The following is a 22,338-nucleotide window of genomic DNA, read 5'->3' as shown; positions in this document are numbered from 1 at the left end:
TGCAAGATTATGAGACAAAATACTTTTAGTCACCGGTCTATATTAAACTTTTCTAGTGCGTTGGCCATTTGACGCAAAATGAATAGTTTTTTCAGAAATCTGTGACCAAAAAGACAAAAACAACGAAACAAGTTGAAGGTGGAAAATTCTTAGAAATAAAATAAAAATGGATTCGCAACCGGTAAAATTTGGAAACATCAAATTGTTTGACATTTACTATACAAACCACATTTCTTATCATTAAATGGTCGGTGTTAAGTCAGACCGGACTAAGTGACAAAATATTGATTTTGAGAAAAACGAGTTTAAAGTTTGAATCGCCGCATCCTTTACATTATGATTGGAAATTTATTTTGGCCATAATTCTTGTTTATTGTTAAATATATCAAATCTGGCAAAAGTCGAATGTAGCTGACGAAATTCTTTATCCAGTGCTATCATTATCTCATTTTTTGATGTTTTGCGACTTAGTCCGGTCTGACTTAACACCGACCAAATGTCCTAATACCTTTTCGTCCCGTATTTTTCAAGAAATGAAACTTTTCTCATGTAGGTATGATGACGAAGCATTTTTTGAGTGATTTTTAACACCTCCCTCCCCCATCGTAGCATTTCGTCACCAACCTCTAAAACCCTATCCTCACCCCCTGGTAATTACATAGCTTGACGGTAGCCATCCTCCTCCTTGACCCCGTGAAAATTTCAAAAAATAAAAAAAAACTATGTTAGTTAGATTAAAAGGGTAAGATTGTCGTGACATCAGGTCAACTCCTATTCCCCTTTAAAAAAGCTACGTAGCATGACATGACCCCCTACCCCCCTGTCATCACACTTCATAACAAAATACAAAACTCTCCCTTCCCCCATATAATGCTTTGTTATTTATGGATGGACTCTAAGCGTATTTTACACTAGAAGTTGTAAATTGAATAATAATTTATTGTTATATGGAGCTGATTTGCGCAATTTAATGATAAAAATGTGGAATCTAGATTAAATGTCAAAAAAAAGTTGTTTCTAAATTTTAACGATAACAAATCAATTTTTTTTTTGTTCCTTTGGATTTTCCACATTCAACAAGGTACACTTTATCAAAATTGATCGAAGAATAATCGAGATATATGCACGGAAAAATGATAAAATATAATATGAATGACAAAATACCATATAATCGGACAAAGGTCGCAAAGGTTCCGTTCGATTTTTTCGATCACATTTCTCGCTACTGATTTATTGACTGCATGGAATAAAAAATAAAATGGACGCCTAATGTGGCTACGCCACATCTCTTCAATCCGAGTGATGTCCGACATCGCTACCGCTCCGTCGGACTTAAACTAATTGATAGCCCATATGTTTGAATAATCCGGGCAAACGAGTAGATCACAAGTTCGCTTGCGAGGGGCCGTCGCTTCCGACGGCGGCCACCTCGTCCGGCGGATCCTCAGAAGCTTTACGCTGCTTCGGATCCTTGGCCTCGGTTATGCGGCAAAGCTGCATCACACAGGCTTCGCTGCATGCGGTAGAAGCACAGACTAACAGACACAACACTCAAAAACAAAGCTTCGCCCGCTTTAACTGTCATTTTAAATATATTTGTAGTTGGGACTGTGGCCACATTTGAAATTATGGCGCCACTGACGTATGAACAAGCATATGAGGGATAGACCACTAGTGAAAAATTGTTCCCAAACCTGAGGGGGAACCCACCAGTAAATGAGTGTTTGGGACTGTGAATAAAAGGTGGAGCTAGTGTTCTGGGAAAATTGTCGAATCAATGTTTTTTGAGTAAATTCCCTCACAGTGTTATGTCTGTTCGTCTGTGGTAGAAGGTTCAAAAAGTAAATAAAAAAATATGCGTGTTTCTGGTGAAATATTTGACCCGACAGTGTTTTTGTTCATGCCTTCTAAAAAAATTGCAACTTAGTGGCATGTACACTGACAACTTCTAGAATAAGTTATCCGCTTTAAATACCGTAATCGAATTAAAGAGATTGAACTTTAGTAAAAGTTGTATACAATGTTTTATGAATGTGAATTGTCATCTAGGTCAACTTGCGTAATTTGACTAGCTGGATAGAAGTCGTGGAATGCACAGGATATAATTTGAAAGAACAGCTCATATTAAAAAGAAGGATAAAACATCAGTGATTTAAATTAATTGAGTTAGGGAAATAATTAGAGATTTTGAGAGAGAGAGAGAGAGAGAGAGAGAGAGAGAGAGAGAATGTAGAACAAAATAGAAAAATAAGAGATAGTGAAAGAGGGTGCGACAAAATGGTAGAGAAGGAATATGGAAGAAGAAAATTGGATTGTTTCCATTCCACAAGACTTTATAATGCATTATAGATTAAATTGTCATAGAACAGATTATTTTAATTACAGACAGATTTTATGAGCTTGGCATCCTTCTGCCTAATGGTCGGACATTATTGCCGACGCAATGTAAAAAAAAAATATAATAGCGCCTAACGTGGCTACCCCACATCGCTTCAATCCGTGTGCTCGGACTTCAAAAGAATAAAATAATATGATATCCAGACAATGAAAACAATACGAGATTCGTTCAATCGAGATTCGAAAATTTAGCTCATACCGAGAAGCTCCGAAAGCTGTACGGGATAAGCTTCGGATCGCTTTTTTCGGATCCCTTTTCCTTCTCTCTGTTAAGCACCCGACCTAAAGTCCATTCGGCCCAATGATCATTCGGCCTAATAACCATTCGGCCTAATGACCATTCGGCCTAATGACCATTCGGCCTAATGTCCATTCGGCCTAATGCCCTTCGGCCTAATGTCCATTCGGCCTAATGCCCTTCGGCCGAATGACCTTCGGCCTAATGGCCGGACACCGTAATTTTTGTAGAACGTCTCTGGAAAAAACACGAAAGGAACGACCGCCCGGAACTCTATCATGCCCGTTTTGCCCCAATTTCCCCTTTCGTTTGAGTTTATGTTCAAGACTGAATATATAACTCGGAAGAAAGTTGACTACAGCTGACCAAAATCAATATCTCATATGTGAGCCCAGAGAATCGATTGAAGATAATTAGATCAATCTCTCGGAACGTATATACCCATTTTACCCCAATTCTTCGTACAACCGAAGTTTTCAGTTAAGCCTTACTTTATATTTCAGTAAAAGGCTATATGTGGTTGATAAAAATGGTAATTTTTATGTACTTCTATACGAGTTATTATTTGAATATAGTTAGACTGGCTACCTGAAATGTATGTATGTGCTTTACCCCGATTCCTCCCATAACTTAAGTATAAAATTAGACATGGCTCTATATTTCAGAAAGAGGCTGAACGCGGCTGTTAAAAAGTAGTATTTCTTATGCAAAAAAATCTGGGGAGTCGATTGAAGATAGCTAGAATGACCGTACGAAACGTTTGTATCCGTTTACCCCAATTCTTCACATAATACAAGTGTGGAGATATACCTTACTCCACATTTCAGAAAAAGGCTGAAAGCGGCAGATCAAAAGTAAATTTTTTACAGTCCAGGGGATCGATTGAAGAAAATTAGAATGACGGGACAAAACATGTGTATCCGTTTGACTCCAAATTTCTTCCATATCTCAAGTGTGAAGTTGAACCTGGCTGTTCTCAGTACGAGGCTGAATGCGGTTGATAAAAAGTAGTACAGCATTTTTGACACTCCACTATCTATTGCATACATTACAGATCTAGAAGCTCTAAAAATTTTATTGGTGTAAGAAAAATTGAAAATGGTTGACAAACGGCTGAGATACGATTATTTGAACTGAAAAGCTCATTTTGTGTGTACTGACTTTCAATTACTGTTTTTACAATTACTTCGGAAATACAAATTTGTTTTCCATTTCTTTTTGATCACCCTTTGTCTAAAGGATATATCTATCCAATGGTGCAGAAAAATTTAAAATCGGTGAACAAACAGCTAAGATATGGCCAGTCAAAGTAGCGTTCCTAATTTTTTCTTCTCTGACGTTGTTTTACTCTTTTCACTATAACTTATGGTAGACAACCCTATTATTCTATTTTTTAGTGCAGTGTGTTTAAAAAAGGCATACCTTTTTAGTGGTGAAGACAGATTTAAAATCGATTAGATTTATGTCCGGTCAAAGTAAGCGTTCCCATTTTTTTGGACTCGGAATAGAGTGTTGAGATAAGTTGTAATGATTACTGTTTGTGCTTGTGGTAACCAATATGGTGGTTTTTGCGCCTGGCTGAGAATATCATTGAAGGTTTCCGACACAGACGGGTTTCTTCCCATCCTGTCGGTCCATGTAGACTTTAAAGTCCAATAGGCATAATAAGGAAATAAATAAATATAGGAACCAAGCATCCCCAAGGATCTCAAGTGTCCTCTCTGTGGCCTACTTTGCATCTTTCACTGTTTAGTGAGGGTTATACATGAATGGAGGAGCGACGAAGCAGTGCACATTTTTTCCACGCGCATTCAATAAGGTTTCTATTCTTACGATTATTTTTCCAGAGTGCCTTGAACTCTAATTATCCGGTTACCCTCATGAACTTAATTCACATCACAAAAAACCATACACCCACAGCCGAGTGCAACAATACTTGATAAAAATTAGCATCATAGAAACAAAAGACGCAAGTCTTTATTTCTCACTGGCTGACCCCAATCCATAAAAGTTTCGCGTCGTGATTACCGTCAGGTGATTACTTTCAGGGTGGCTCTTCACTATCCATGCAAATCTTCATGCCATGAAAAAAATGAGACATTAGAAATTGTACTGTTTATTTATTCAGATGGAAAAACCCACCAGAGGGCTAATTTAAAACGTTTTCTCCAGTTATTTTTTTATGAATTCTCAATTCAGATTCAAACAAATTATTATTACTCTCCAAAACGGTGTGTTAGATATATGCTATCACTTTTCTCACTGTGCAGTAAATAGAAACCGTTGGCCTAATTTATTAAAAGGATTGATTCATTTTCCGGAAATATCTTTTCTCGATGATATACTTTCAATGTTCGGATGTTTGTTCAATTTCAAATGCTATTGATCGTTTCTCAAAGGGTGTTTGAGAGAATCGATACATTGCGTAACATTTTGGGTGGGCAATGCCGATATTCATTCGATGACATAAGAAAGAAGGAAGACTTTCAAACTCTGTATATGATGTAGCTCATCATAACATATGTAACATGTGCAATCTTATCATTGCATGTCACACAATTTTCATTACGTTTCGTTTTGCTGATGCAAGCAATATTGACGTGGTTCAGTACCATCTGTATAGTCAGGCAATTAACTATGCTTTTTATCAGATGAGTCCAAAAGTGGATCAACAATGCTTCGATACAGTGGCGCTTTGCCTTTTCCAGAGATGGTAGAGATTTACTGTCCGAGATCGCAAACCAGTCCCATAAAAATAGGAAATCCCATAGAAAACGGGACGAATATGCGATCACGGGTAGTTCAGTACAGTTTAAATAAGTTGCAAATACTTACTGACAATTCTAATGCTCTTGGTTCAGCATTCTCACTCTGACTGTTTTTGATACTAATTAACACTAGCCATATTCCTGCAAAGAGAAAAAACAATTAATCCATTAGTGATTTATATCGCTGCAAAATTTCTTACATTCATCCAGACACGTTGTTCGGTGTTTTTTGTCATAAATTAGAAAATTGAAGGGTGTTAAGTCTATTATTCTGCATTCCTATTCTCATACTACGTTTTTAATGTTATTTGCTATCTCTGATCGAAGCATAGTTGTTGAATTGTTCTGTGCGGTTTCTGTTATTTTTTTACGCAATGTTACATAATATCTGATTACAGAGCTGACTGGTACTTGATATGCGTAAAGCGTTATCTATGTTAAATGCTAGGAAAAAAAGTTCCCTTCGCTCAAACGTGAGTATTTTGTATTTTTTATTCCAGTTTTGTTAACCCTCCGGCACTCGCGCGAATGGCTCACCGAATGAGCAGCCGCTGGTGCTGGAAGATTTCGCTAGAATTTCGGAAGGTGTTGCACAAAATACAGCGGCGCGAGTGCCGCAGGGTTAATATGCTGTTTCTTGGGAAATTTTGTGGCAACTTGCCTCGTAGAACTTAAATAGGCAAAACACCTTATTATCGTCTGACACACGGATGAATCGTCCATTTTACACCGTGTATCAAAGCTGCCAAAATGAGAGCGGTTGTACACCGCTTCATGTCATTATAGCAGAGCAGATCACCTCGTTTCTGAAAGATCACCTTTCATGGGAAAATGCGACTCCGGTGGCCCTTGAGAAATTGGCAAGGAAGTTTCTCTCATTTCCTTCCCAACGCTGATTATTATCACCCATAATGATCTAATTAATGGATTGTGCTCCGAGTCTAATGTGAGACCATTGGAGTTCCTTCACAAGAGAGTAGGACAAATCACCGCTTTTCCGCGGACGTTTAAATTTTAAAAGCCACGCTAAATTATAAGTTTCGGTTTCACCTTTCCCTGCTGTTTTCACAGTGCATGCATGGTGGGCTTAACCGAGATGGTGCCGCAACGTGTGCCAATTATCGACTAACGGGCAACAAATCTGTATCAAACTGACACCTGATAAATTGATTGATTTTATTTCTTCTCTGGGAGTTTTCGTGGTTTCGACTATTCACCGCAGAAACAGCATTAATAGATGTTAGATGTACCAAATTTTGTTTGTAGGTAGATAAACTGGATGCTGAATCTTGATAGATAAATAGCGTGTTGATCTCATTGACACCTAGTTTTAGGTGCGATTCGAAGCATAAATTAAAATTAAGGCTTCACTGATCTCTAGTTGTCTCCGGTAGAAAGATTCTTTTGGGCTCTCCAACAAGATCGGCAGGTCATTAACTTTCCTTGTGTCTGACTGAAAAAATATCCCGAAAACTCAACGTAGTGGTTAGGTACTTTTTACATAGAATGTGTTTATGATAAATCTCTTCTATTGTTTATACAATTTACATTTCTTCCAAGGTTTGAGTTTGTGAAGCTCACAATAAAAAAGTTATTTTGAAATAAATTAAACGGATTTAAGAACATTTTGTAAATATCAATTTATAGCTCGATGCACATTTGTTGAAGGTATGAATACAACATCATACCAAATTTGCTTTAAATAGCAGTTTAGAAAAAATGCTAAAGGCACTACGTCTGTTACTATATTTTTAGAGAATAAATTCTCCATAATTACGTCTAGAAGAATTAGTAATTCAAATTATTATGTCATAAGATGCGATGTATTATGTTAGAAAACTCCTACAAAGTTGTCAAACTTCGTAGACGACGTTTTCGGAATTATGTTATTATGTAAGTTTGATTTTCACCAAACCCCCACTACGCCACTGATTCCAAACCTGACAGCTCCCATATCGACACAGATCTTTTATTAGGGCCTAAGTCGCAATGTACTCAAATGGAGAAAGATCAGTTTCACTATTCGGCGATGCTTTTCTAAATGTAGTTTTTATTGTAGGTGCATCGTGCATCTTCTCTTCGAACTACAAGAAAATATCGAAATATACGAATGTTTATGTGCAACAACTATCGAGTAGACATGATCATAGTAGATATTGCTTATCATATATATAATAGAACCGCTGTTTAAAGAATAATTTTGTGAATAATAACCGTACGCCCCGCTTTGTCAAAAAATGTAAGTTTATTCTTTATATTCCATATGAGAATAAGGGCCTAAGTCGAAATCTCGAAGAAAATGGATGTTTCGCCGTTTTGTTTTCTTTAATTATAAATCGAACTAAAAACCATTTTAACTAATTTTCACCTCAAACTTGTAGTATTTTTGTCGCATAATGTCATAATAGCAAAAACGCAGTTTGTTTACATTTGCGATTTAAGCCCTAATGAAAGATCTATGTCGATATATTGAACTCTCAAGCAACCCGGTCAAAAAAAATGTGGACGAACATGGTCAGGCGATTTAAACAGTTTGACGTTTGACTCAACTCGCCTGTGCTAATTGCCCCTAAGAACAAATGCAATTTGCGAATGCGATTTAAAGGCAATTTTAACAATTAGACAAATTTTCTGGCGGCTGAAATGGACATGGTTGTTTTTTGCGTTTTTCAAACATGGCGGTTCGTGTTTGGCTTAAGCTTAAAATTGTTTTTTTTTAACAATTGGCCTGTTCTCCCTTGTATTTTGTTTGTCTAGTGCACTTCATTTAGCCAACGAATGTGGAAAATTGTTAAATCGTGTGGAAGAATAGTGGAACAAGATATCTGACCTAAAGCCTTAGTGAAAGTCAGATTGTGGTAAGCTTTGGTGTGCAATACCAATTTCACCATTGATTCTTCCTACAGTTTGGTGGTGATTACATAGTATACTGATAAGTTTATGTGAGTAAATAATAAATCCGAAAATATGTATTATTTGTAATTTTCATATTATGCAATTAAAGGCAATTAAATGGCGCGTTACCTGAGTGATTTGGGGGCGATTTAAGGGCGGGTAGGGCGGCAAAAATGACGGCGGCAAATCGCTCAAATGTTGCATTTGAAATAGTCCCCTAATTGCCAGCAAATTGCTGGCAAATCGAAGGGCAATTAGCGCATCCGATTTGGCAAATAGCCCCCCGTTAGCCAGCAACTTGCCCTTTTTGAATGGGAAATTTTGTGGTAATTTAGTGATGTCATGGCGGCTAGGTTGGAGCAAAATTTGAAAAAGGCGCATCCCATTTATTATTTTCCATATCTGTAAAAAATAAACAATTTAAGCATTTCTATCATCAAATTTATTTCACTGTTCAAATTATAAACTGTTCTCATTCCACCATTCCACCTAAACAAAAACATAGATTCCATTTTATTTAAAAAATCCAAAATAAAATAAATTCGATTCGGAAACTCAAGATGACTTTCAAAATCGAGCCACTTCCACTAGTGATTCGCTGGTTAGACACTTTTTTATTGGACCGCTTTTTAGTTGGAACTCCGCACAGTGGGACGAGCCCGGACTTAAGTCCATATATGAATGTTAAGCGATAATCTCGCTAGTATTTTTCTCCTATCAGCTGAGCCTTCGGAGACATTTTTGCGAGATTTCAAGTGATTTGAACGTAAAATGAAGCTTTTTTAAGGGCGTAATTCAAGTGTTTTTTGCATAATTTGACTATAGGAACTACATCCGGTTATAAAATAAGCCACTAGTCGGTTTAGTTAGTGTTTAGATAACTGTTTGTCATGATTTTTTATGGAATTCGAACTTCTAATGCGATAACAACAACGACGCCCGTGAATGCCCGCGATCACACTATACTCATTCGAAAGCTTTTAATTTTCTCTTTAAAATGAGTATAAGCTAGTTTTGCGAAAACTTGCGATAAGCAATCAAAATTTAAAAAAACTGTGAATGGAGACGCATGGTTATTACTGATATTGAATTTAAATAATCACTTTATAGCTAGAATAATGACACGAATTCATGCACAGCTTTCAAATAGCATTGAGAGCATGATCTACAAGGGTTTTACTAGTGATCAAGAGTAACGAGCCGAGTAGGAAGTATGTTTTTTAGATGGCAGAGGTATTGATAATGTTTGGAAATCAGTAAATATTTTCAACCATCAGAAATAGATTATAAAATGTTTCTGGAATTATTTCTTGCTAACTTACGCAATAACTGTCAAATAGAGTAAACACAGTTGAGTTCTAGTCATTTGATGAGACTATTTTGATCCGAATTTGCATAGCACTGATATAGCTTAAGGGTATGCGATATTATCCAAATAAAATAACACCATTGTTAAATGAACCTTATACAAGAAAAAAGGGTTTTGAATTTATTTTCATTAAAGAATAAGCAATCTACATACCTTAAAACACCCCTGCGAAAAAGAATTGTTAATCATCTTGTTGATTAGTGAATGTAATTAAACATTCCACTAAGACGCTCAAAATGTTTGTTTTGAAAATGATAGAAAATGTTACCCACTAATGAATTAAATGTTTCAAAATTAGTCGAACACATTTTAGTTGATCCGTAAAAACAAAATAGTCATTTCTAAAGCACCATAATGAGATGTCAATTAATTCGTTTCAATATGGAAAAAAAATTCCAAAATTACTATTGAAAAAAATCATTATAAAATACAAAATACTTACTTTTGAGCCACTCTAATAAGTAGTAAAGTTAATTTCTATTTTTACAATTAAAAGGGAAATTCAACGCACAAAAACTTCGTTAAAAAATGTTTAATGTTTGAACCTTCCCAAATACATATTTTTTGAGCCACTCTAACGTATAATGAAAAAATTGTTTACATGTGTTAATATCAAAAACGATTTAGCACACGAAAATGAATATACACAAATTTTAAGAGCGATTTCGAAAAAAAAATATTTTTGAGACACCCTAATGAATAGTAAACGCTTATTTTTGAATTGTTTTAATATCAAAAACGAATTCAGCGTACCAAAATTACATAAAATCGTCCTATTTGAACCGATTCGGCAAAGTTTGGACTTTAGTCCACCTTTTGTTCTAAGTCGTGCCACTGTGCTCCGCTAGTTGGACCATTGTCCAACTAAAAAGCATCTGAATGTCAAAATCTTATGTCAATATTACTTTGATAATCAACCTGATAATTAATAGAGATGTAAATAGATCCAATTACACTACTAACGTCTCCTTTGGAGAGTTTTTGTCATCTGTCAGTCGGTTCAACTAACGAACCAAATTCGTGAGTTGGAAAGAGGTGTGGCCCAACTAGCGAATCACGACTGTATTGGAATTTCCGAAAAACTTCCGGATCGAATCAACATTTCCCCAGGCATGAAATCCTCCGGTAGATGCCGTTCCGTTAGTTTTCTATCAAACTGGAGTAAAATGCCAGAATAATTCTGAAGGGATCCGTACCAATACCACCGCAATATCTGCCGGACAGAATAATTGCAAAAGTCGAACAAAACTCTGACAGGAGTCGAACAAAATTGTACATTCCTGGTAGCATTCTTACGAATTATATTGAAAACCAATTTTGCTAAATAGGTAGAAAATCTTACACTGTTCATTTTACCGATCAAAATACTAGAATTCTTGACCTTCCTGATGAACTTGAAACACTTCCAGCTAAATTTATAATAAGATTTATGTAACTTTGCTGACGGGTTCCAGCTAGGGATAAATTTATTGTCTAATAATAGTTTTCTTTATCCATAGTTTGGAATACGCTTTTACTAAATGTTGTTCTAGCCGCATTGACGGCGTTCATAACACACGTAATGAAAGACGCTTTTCTTTTGAAACTTTTTCGTTTCGTTATTCGTGGTATGCACACGCACAGAGAAGGCATACTAGCGCCACCATCAAATTGGTGGTAGATATATGAATCTAGCACTATCTAGTGATGTCTGATTTTTGAAAATAATCGATTATCCGGTAATCGCACAATTTTTGAGTGCTTCATTAATTCATTCGATTAATCGGCCAAGATAATCGATTAAAATCAATAATCGATTACTTAGTAAATCTTAGTTTGTCGACCAAAAAAAAGGTCACTGGACACATTTTGAAAAATTTGGAGAAGTCTTGTCATATTTTTGTTCTGCGACTTTCATTTCCAACGCACACCCTTCATTAATTATGCTCTCGATTAATTGATAGCAGTTACTCGATTTGCTCGATTATACCGAAAGCACAGAGAACAGACGTCCATCTTCAGCATTCAACTTGTGTAAAATCTCTAACGGTTTCGAAGGTAGTTGGAATATCCAAACCAGGTGCGCTACTGTCGTCATGTTTTTTTGTGGCTGAGTTCGACAGAATTGACAGCGGTTATTCCTCTACCCAGTCAAACTAGTCCGGAATCGGTTCGGACTTCCAGCCTGAATTCCAGCTCAATTGCATCAACCGATAGAGTCGGAATCGGTTGTTTTCTTTGAGCAAGCTTCCAAACTGAATCCATTCAGGATTTCGAACCGGTTCCGGAATGGATTTGACGGATAGTTGGGATAGGTTGGTGTGGCGGCGCTAGTGTTTATCGTATTCTAAATTAAAATATTTACACACGTTTTTCAAATATTTTTGTTCGATCATGGATGTCTGTTCTCTGTGCCGAAAGCTTGTAATCGATTATTGATTTTTCGATTATTTTAGAAATTAATCGATTATTTGCGTTATTCGAGTAAAAAAATGCATCACTAGCACTATCTGTCAAGTTGTCCCTGGGTTGGTACAAACTATAAACGCTCATACCTGGTCAAACCATGCGGAATTTGATTCGGAATTCTGAATGGAGTCAGTATGGATTCCAAATCAAATGCAATAACCGATTCCGACTCAGAATCGGTTGTTGCATTTGATTTGTAATCCATACTGACTCCATTCAGGATTCCGAACCGGTTCCGGAATGAGTTTAACTGGGTAGTAATAGACTCGCGGATGTAAAATCCGCAAAACTGGCAACTAGAAAAACAAGTATGTTAAACTGGCATCACCCAAAAATGTGAAAGCTCGAACGAGCTCGACTTTATTCGATCATCTGTTTTTATCAAAATAATTTTTCAAGAGGTTGCATACATGAATCAAAAGAGAATTTATACGTTTGATACTAAGCAACAAGAAATAAGGAAAAGCAATGAAAATATCCATTTTTTTCATAAACACAAAGTTGATGAAAAGGAATATAAGTAAAATGCTTTTTATGCAATATGATAGAACACAATAAATATTTTTAAAAATATCATTGAAAAATACTAATACGGAGTTGAAAAGTGAAGCATATTGTAAATAACAAAATACATTTTTTAAATAAAATCGCAAAACTTGCTCTGCTTGTTTGCATTGTATGACGTCATTCTCGTTTGGCTCCGGATTTTGACAGTTTGTTTGGCTCGATAAAAGTACCTCCGCTGGACTATTTTTTTTTTTTTTTTGTAAAATTAGTGTTTTAGTTTATTTATAAAATATTTACAGTTCATTTTCTAAGTAAAATTGTAGTGCCTGTAAGTTAACTACATTTTCACTTTCGGTAATGTATTTTAGATAAACTGCGAAAAGTCTAAGAATTGACGCTTTTGTGTTTCGGTGTATTCCATTCAACATTGGTTGTGCTAGGTCCGTGAAGCACACTCTTCGCCATCCGTGTAGTATTGTCGCTATCCTTCGTTGTAGTTGTGTCCATGCCTCTCCTACTCGTGGACACTCACAGAATTTGTGCTCCACCGTTTCGATTGCTGTGTTGCAGTGAAGGCAGTTTTCTCCATCCGCTCGTCGCATCACATACATGAGGCGTCTATGTATCGTTTTTCTGTTTACTAGTAGAAACAATTCGGTTCGTTGTTGAGATGAGAGACCTTTCGTTCTATGGATGTTTCTCCATATTCGAGGCCAATCCGCGTGACGGTTATCTCGCTCAACTTTGGGCTCGTCTGTGTTTTTTACATAGAATTGATTGATGGTGTTAGCTGAGACGTTTTGCTGAATTTGTGGAGGAAGATGCGGGACGTTCTGCACAATTACTTTCAGGCAGGGACAATCTGCAGGAGGGTTTACTGGGTTTGGGAACATGAATGATTTGTAAAAGGGAATGGAATCAATTTCCTTCAAATGCCTGTTGATTAGCAGGGATTTGCATTTGAATGCTGGTAGTTGCAGTTTTAATCCTCCTTCTTCATAATTTCGTGCTAGTTGCTGGATAGGTAAGCAAAAAAAAAAAGGTAAAATCGCAAAACTTGCTCTGCTTGTTTGCATTGTATGACGTCATTCTCGTTTGGCTCCGGATTTTGACAGTTTGTTTGGCTCGATAAAAGTACCTCCGCTGGACTATTACTATGAATGTCTATAGTACAAACTAATTCGTTCTACAATCACCCAAAAGAGGTATGCACTTCAAATATACATAATAGATGTGGCTCGGTTTTTTTTTTGGTCCAGCACAACATATATGGCCCTATTAGGAAAAATTAGTTTTACCTACATGATTGAAGAACTTAGATATGTTATAAACAGAGGAATAGCATTCGTTTGTCCATCTATTTTATAGACCATTTTTCTCGCTTTAACTTTGATTTGGTTTGGAATTTGAGATTTCTCCCGCTGATGTTGCCCCATGCTGATTTGAGCGGTTTTCTGAGTACAACCACTGTCTCATGAAGTATATGTTATCAAAAACATCACGAAACATCATGTTCCAAATGTTCTCAATCTATATAATATCCGAAAAGAGTGGCAATAGTTAGAAGAAATTTCTCATCACACTGTTAGTTGGTTTAAAAGCGTTTTTTCATACTTATTGCAGTGAAACCTGCATCTAAAATAACATTTAAGCCTTACACAAAACTTTATTTGTTCACTGAATGGTCGGGCATCACAGCTACAGTGTAAATCTTTTCAGTTGTTTCCATATCCAAGAATAGAGGTAAGAAATTCATCTTTATAAAACGGCTCGAAGGTGTCAACTGACTATTATGCAAATTTTTCGAACCTATTTCGACGAGGTGTGAATAGTATTATCGGATGCGAAATCAGTGAATCCGTTGTTTGTTGCTATATGGGCGATAATATTATTTATGAATGAAAACGGTCCGTCGCTTGTTGTTGTTATTCTGCACGGTAAGAGGTGGTCTGGGACCACGCACTGCGCCAAAGGAAATGAAACAATTTTGTCGATCGGCTAAAGATATATAATCGATGGTTGGTCAAATTGATGATATCTTACTGCCAAATTTGGTGGAAGCAAACCGTACACATATAACTGTACGCTCAACTAGCTGATGGCGATTTTGGAGCGACATGCTTGGGCCTGGCAAGACCATCATTAGTCCAAATGTTTCCCGCTCTGAGATTGGTAACCTGTCTCAACAGCAACATCATAGCCAATTCATAGCATTCCTCTATTTCTAATTAGCAAAATTTAGGTTAAACCAGTCAACATGACGCTCATTAGCCACGGTGTGTCTAAAACCATTATTAACAAAAAATGACCATAAATTTGACATACGGCATTCGAAAGATGCAGTATCCAAGCATCTCCTCAGTGAATTTCGAAATGATCCATCGAGAGATTCGAGAGATATGGCGATTTGAAGTTTTAGGACACGTTTCATAAGGCTACCAGCAAATACCCACGGGTTTGGTCCTATCTTCATAAACAAAAAAAATATTTTTTCTGCTGATTTGGTAATTGGCATTTGAAAGATATAGTAGTTAAGTATATCCGCTGAAAGTTTGAAAATATTTTATTGACGGAATCGAAAGTTATAACGATTTGAATGCGGTATGCGGTCATAGATGGGTTTTCTACCAGATATCAAGCATGAAGCCATGTTTGTCCATTGACTATTTAGATCGTTTATACGTGTCGCGTATAAACCCGGGCCCCGTGGTGGTGGAGGAACGCTACGTGGGAAGCTGAGCTGCAAGCAACCGGGCGGGTCATAGGTGGTGGATAATGCTTAATCGCGATAGCAACTAGTTGTGATTCGCGACCCGAACCAGCAGCGGGGGCTGACTGCGGGTGTGGTAGGACGAGGTAGTGGGCCCTATACGTCCTAGGCCTAAATACCACATGCCCTAAAGCAGCCCTGACAAGGCGAGTCAGCGCCGCCTTTAAATAAGCGCTTAGCCCAAATCCCTCTCCTCCCGTTATCCTTCCTTCCTTCCTTCCTTCTGCGGCTGTTCGCCCATCTAAATATGGAAGCTGTTCTTCAATGTCAGCTTCTTTCACCGAACAGCCTAGATAAGCCGTGTAGTGTCGGTAGTGGTTGTTTCAACCGGCTAAGAATAACACTACGGACTACCTGTTTCAGTGGTAAAAATCTACCAAACAGGGAACCCCAATTCCATAGTGTCATGCGACCCGTGCTATGGGTAAAATTGTTGAGGGGGTTTAAAACATTCTCAATGGCGAACGGAGCCTGGGAAAAGTCGGGCGAACTCCCCAGTATGCTGCATTACGCAGCGGAACGTTCACTCTACACACCGATTTTTTTCACCGATGATCCACTTAATTTTGCCGAATTTTTGTTGGCTGGGGGTTTGCAGAGACTCTCGGCTGATGGTACTTCGGTGAAGTTTTGTTGAGTTTCGATTATCAAATTTCGATGTGTACAGATGAACCTGCCCAGAGGCCGTGTGGTATCCGGCCTAGAATTGAGCCACTGGAGTCCTGCTGCCATGTCGTAGGAGGCGACTGAAAGTAGGAGACCCTAAGTCAAGGTGTAGTTCCGTGCCGAGGACTTAATGATTGGAGGGTCTAAAATATGCCAGTCGCGCACGGAGCATTTTGGGTTTTGCCCTTGCTGTGTTATGCGAATCTCTGACACAGTGGACCATTATTTTCTTCGCAAATCGTGGGAATCAAATGATCATGTCCCATTTAAACCTGATATGGCTCGCTAAATGCGTTAACATCCCAACTCGCTTGGTGTCCTCTAGTTGTTGTGCAATTTGTGTTGGAGATGAAATGTACAGTTCTCTAATCAAAAATGGTTAGAATAGCACAAGTCAATCTCCAACATAAACGTACAGCAACTATGAATTTATCTCGACTCATGCAGGAAGGTAAAGCTTCCATAGCATTGGTTCAAGAACCGTATTTCCATAAAGGAAACTTCTATTTTGGAAAGTTACTTAACACTGCCTTCATTGCTTACAACAAGACAGGCATGACTAACCCACGTGAAATGCCTCGTGCTTGCATTCTTGCAAATAAGGCTATTGACGCGTGTCTCATATCGGAGCTCACAACTCGCGATATCTGTGTTGTCACAGTTACATTGACTGTCGAAAACGTAGACAAAAAATATATATATTGTTCAGCATACCTACCGCATAACGAATCATCTCCTTCTGATGATTTCAAAAGCATTGTATCATATTGTAGCAGAAATGGGCTTCCGCTCATTATCGGCAGTGATGCGAATGCTCATCACATCATTTGGGGCAGCTCAGACATCAATCTGAGAGGCTCTGAACTGATGGAGTACATAAGTAGTACAAATCTCCATATTCTGAATGTGGGAAACCGACCAACTTTTGCGAGGTCTGGGAGGGAGGAGGTGTTAGACATAACACTTTGCTCTGATAGAATTTTGCATGAACTGGGAAATTGGCAGGTTCCAAATGAAACTGAACCGTCTCTATCCGATCATAAATATATATTTTTCGAGCATTTTGATGTCACCTTCAATGTGGTGACCTATCGTAATCCTAAATCTACAAACTGGGACCTCTTTTTGGAAAACTTGGCGACTAAATTTCATGGATATTTTCCAACAATTAGTCAACTAGACGACTTAGATGACGTCGTGGATACGACAAACTCATTCATATTAGCATCCTACGAAGAAGCTTGTCCACTTCGTACTGTTAAATCGACTAGGGGAACCCCTTGGTGGAGGGCTGAGCTTGAAAGAATGAAGAAAGTTATGAGAAGAGCTTGGAATCGGCGTCAGCGTGATGACTCCAGGGCTTTCAGGTCAGCTCGTAGTGCATATAAGAAATGTCTTAGATCTGCAGAACGGGCTGGCTGGCAAAGCCTATGCACTAATGTCTCTAGTCTGAACGAGGCTAGCAGATTAAATAAAATTCTCTCCAAATCGAATGATTTTCAGATGAACTCCTTGAAAACCAGAGATGGTGTTTATGTGACGGACGAAAAAGATGTTCTTAATTGTCTCTTCGACACACACTTTCCAGGCTGTATCGATCCGGAGTTGATCAACGTTCACAGATCTCATTCTGGTGATTCGGACTCGTGGGCGTTAGCACGCACATTGGTTTCCACTGAATCGGTCAAGTGGGCAGTTGACAGCTTTGCTCCATACAAATCACCCGGAAAAGATGGGATACTTCCCGTGCTACTGCAAAAGGGATTTGATATTCTTAAACATGTCTTGAAAAAGATTTTGCTTTCCAGTCTTGCTACCGGGTATATCCCGAAAGCATGGCGAGAAATAACTGTTAGATTTATTCCCAAAGGGGGGCGCTCAAGCTATGAAGAAGCCAAGAGTTTTAGGCCAATCAGCTTAAGTTCTTTTCTTCTGAAAGCTTTGGAACGGATAATCGATCATCACATCAGGAACGTTAGTTTAGTTGAATATCCACTGCACAAAATGCAACATGCATATCAGTGTGGGAAATCCACGATCACTCTGCTTCACGATGTTGTTTACAACATTGAGAAAGCCTTCTCGCTCAAGCAATCTAGCTTGGGTGTATTCCTAGATATTGAGGGTGCTTTTGACAATGTGTCCTTCCAGTCTATTCTGGAAGCGACGCGCGGTCATGGGATACCTGCATGTATCTCAGGTTGGATAAACGCAATGCTTAGTAACCGCATGCTTTGCTCGTCACTGCGACAGGCTGAGATACGGAAGTTGAGTATTTGCGGTTGTCCTCAGGGCGGCGTTCTGTCACCTTTGTTATGGAACTTAGTAGCTGACGGCTTGTTGAAGAAACTCAATGAGCTTGGATTTCCAACCTACGGGTTTGCTGACGATTACCAAATACTAATTACTGGATTTTGCATCGGAACAATCTTTGACTTGATGCAACAGGCATTAAGAGCTGTCGAACAGTGGTGTCGACAAGTTAAACTATCAGTTAACCCAAGCAAAACTTCAATGGTTCTTTTCACGAAGAAGCGAATAACAACCGGGGTTCGTCCCTTGCAGTTCTTTGATTCTGAGCTACTGTGTGCGGATCAAGTCAAATACGTTGGAGTCATATTGGATTCCAAACTGAATTGGTCTGCTCACATTGAGTTCAGAGTCAAGAAAGCGTGCATGGCCTTCGGGCAGTGCAGACGAACTTTTGGAAAGACCTGGGGTCTCAAACCTAAATACATCTATTGGATTTACACGACAATTGTACGTCCAATACTGTCATACGGATGCCTTGTGTGGTGGCAGAGGGGAGAGGTGGTGACAGTCCAGTCAAAGCTAAACCATCTGCAAAGAATGGCGCTCATGGCGTTGACTGGTGCTTTCACCACGACTCCGACTGCTGCTCTTGAGGCACTTCTAAATATCAAACCATTACACATACACTTAAAACAAGAAGCACTATCATGTGCATACAGACTGCAGGTTACTGGGCTTTGGAACAGTAATCATGTTGATCTTGCTACCAGTCATATACGATTGTGGTCACAAATGGTTACATGGGGTGAAGATATTCTTGCTCCCAGCGATATTACACTCACTTGTAGTTTTCCTTACAGGACATTCCATGTGAAGATTCCCTCTCGAGAGGAGTGGTTGTCTGGCTTTATGGAAAGACAACAACAAACGCAAGTAGTCTGTTACACTGACGGTTCTCTGATGGAGGGACGTGCTGGTGCTGGTGTCTACTGTCGTGAAATGAGATTGGAACAATCTCACTCACTAGGTAGATATTGTACTGTATTCCAAGCAGAAATCTTTGCGATTATGTGCGGGGTGCAATCGGCCCTTCAACTGAGTTTGTCCGGCAGAGTTATAAACTTCTGCTCCGATAGTCAGGCTGCAATCAAGGCCCTTAGCTCAGACAAATCCCGGTCCAAGCTAGTGATCGCGTGCCGAACCCAAATCGAAGAACTAAGCATTGTCAACACTATCTACCTTGTCTGGGTGCCCGGACATTGCGGTATTACTGGAAATGAATGGGCTGACGAATTGGCCAGGGCAGGTTCAGCGATTGACTTCGTTGGTCCTGAGCCCGCCCTGCCAATTTCGACAAGTTGGATAAGGGAAAAAATACGGTCCTGGGCTTTGTCCGAGCACCGCAATTATTGGAGAAATCTACAAACGTGTCGCCAAACAAAGGCGTTTCTAGAACAACCATGCCCAGTGGTTTCGAAAAATCTCTTACATTTTTCGAAGCTCCACTGCGGCATGCTGACCAGGGCTTTAACCGGCCACTGCAAACTCAATTATCACATGGCAACTATTCAGCGCGCTGAGTCTTTTTCATGTGATCTTTGTGAATCCGACTACGGAACCTCATATCATCTGATATGCAACTGTCCAGCGGTAGCGCAATTGCGATTTCGAGTCTTCAGCCGTCCTTATATAGACGAAACCATGTTTGGTCGACTGAAACTCAGAGACATACTAAAGTTTCTTATCCAATGTGGTAAAGAGCTTTAGGATTATTCGCAGGCAAGTTGAACTACTTGTGAGTTTAACTTACCTGTTGTTTATTTTTGTTTTGTGCTGTTATTTTTCCCACCCTTCCAATTCTACTTCCCCACTCCTCCTTGTCCTTTCCTTCCACTCAGGAAATGATGAAAACACACGGCAAGGCACAAATCCCCGACTATGTACGGGGAACGTGCCATTTGAGCCAATATATTCTGATTCCTGATAAGTATATCCGCTGAAAGTTTGAAAATATTTTATTGACGGAATCGAAAGTTATAACGATTTGAATGCGGTATGCGGTCATAGATGGGTTTTCTACCAGATATCAAGCATGAAGCCATGTTTGTCCATTGACTATTTAGATCGTTTATACGTGTCGCGGTTTTAAAAGGAAAACCTTATCATTTAATTACATAAATGTAATGTACAAAAGGTGTTATTTATATGGTGCAGTGAAAAATATGAAAATAGGGTAATCTACCTAACGTTCACTATAACGTGTAAATTTAAAAAAATGAATAAAAGCTTGAATGTTTACTTAAAAGGTCATATCTCAGTGGTTTGTTGACCGATTCTAATTATTTTTTTCATTATTTTATTAAAACAGGTAGGCGATTGATCAATAATTTTATTTAAGAAGAATATAAAATAGGGTAGCCTACCTCAAACAACAGACAACATAATTATTCGCAACTATATATATTATCATTATTTAGTCTATATTTTTATATTCAAAACGATGACCTATCGATTTCAATACTTTGGTTTAATCCAACGAACGCAAACTACAAATCATGGAAAAATAAAATCATAAATTCAATATTCGAAAATATGAAGGTATTTGCAGGTTCAGTTGATCTGAATCTATGTTATGATACGGTTTTTGTTGGAAATTTTGTACATTTGTGATTCGCTGGTTGGGTTGACAGATGTCAAAAACTGGTCAGAGGTGATGTTATCAATACAAATGCATCTGTTCACGTCAATAATTATTGTCAGTTTTATTGTCTAAATGAATTTAACAAAAGAATTTGACATTCAGATGCTTTTTAGTTCGACAATGGTCCAACTAACGAAGGTCCAACTAAAAAGCGGCCCCTGGTTAAAATTGTCCAACCAGCGAATCACGACTGTGTTAGTTCCAACATTTCATATATCTACAATTAGAATGCAGAAATTGCAGTCAACTAGTGAATATTTTTAACTCAAAAATATTCTCTAAATAATGATAATACATATAGTGGAGATTATATTGTCAATTATTTGAGGTAGACAAATCTATTTTATATTCTTCTGAAAGAAAATTGTTGATAAAAGGTCTACCAGTTAAGTAATGAAAAACAATTAGAGTCAGTCAACAAACTCCTGAGATATGGCCTTTTTAAGTAAACATTCCAACATTTATTCATTTTTTTTAAATTTACACGTTATAGCTATTTTCATATTTTTTCAGCGCACCATATAAATAACACCTTTTGAACATTACATTTGTGTAATTAAATGGTACGGTTTTTCTTTAAAACAGCGACTCGTATAAACGATCTAAATAGTCAATGGACAAACATGGCTTCATGCTTGAAATCTGGGAGAAAACCCATCAATGACCGCATACCGCATTCAAATCGTTATAACTTTCGATTCCGCCAATGAAATATTTTCAAACTTCCAGTGTATATACTTGATAACTATATCTTTCGAATGCCAAATAAGTAGACAATTTTTTTTTGATTATAATGATAGGACCAAACCCGTAGGTATTTGCTGGTAGCCTTATGAAACGTGTCATAAAACCTCAAATCGCCATATCACTCGAATCTCTCTATGGATCATTTTGAAATTCACTGAGGAGATGCTTGGATACTGTATCTTACGAATGCCGTATGCCAAATTTATAGTAATTTTTTGTTAATAATGGTTTTAGACACACCGTGTAGCGGAACCAACAAGAAAATTTTTAGGGAGGTTCTGAATTTCGATTTTGAAATAAACATTGTACAATAAAGGGCGAGTCGATAATTATTGCGACACTTTGAAACTTGCTTAACTTTTGTCCTACTTAACCGAAATGAACCAATCTTTGCCCAATTTCCTCTAGAGTCTATTTTTTGCATCCGCTAAGATTTGCTGTTGTCAGAGAGATTCCGGTAGAGACAGAAGAAAATCGGAAAACCAGTTGCGAAAGCTTTTTGTTTACACACATGAAAAATTCTGGGTTGTCGCATCGTACCGTGGGCAATCTGATGGATATACATCATTCGACCGACTT

The 22,338-nt window shown here is 38.0% G+C and overlaps 1 protein-coding gene across 1 annotated transcript in view; it reads right to left on the bottom strand.

The window, feature by feature from the left end:
- Nucleotides 1-22,338, bottom strand: part of LOC131681718 (mucin-2-like) — a 113,133-nt gene that overhangs the window by 69,620 nt on the left and 21,175 nt on the right. The window contains exon 3 of the mRNA XM_058962687.1: nt 5,471-5,544. Coding sequence (XP_058818670.1) covers nt 5,471-5,544 — 74 coding nt within the window. The remainder of the gene's footprint in view (nt 1-5,470; nt 5,545-22,338) is intronic.

The sequence above is a fragment of the Topomyia yanbarensis genome, chromosome 2 (genome assembly GCF_030247195.1).
Source record: "Topomyia yanbarensis strain Yona2022 chromosome 2, ASM3024719v1, whole genome shotgun sequence".
Lineage (NCBI taxonomy): Eukaryota > Metazoa > Arthropoda > Insecta > Diptera > Culicidae > Topomyia > Topomyia yanbarensis.
Note: the sequence above shows the minus strand (reverse complement) of the source record. Positions and strands in the feature narration are given on the sequence as shown.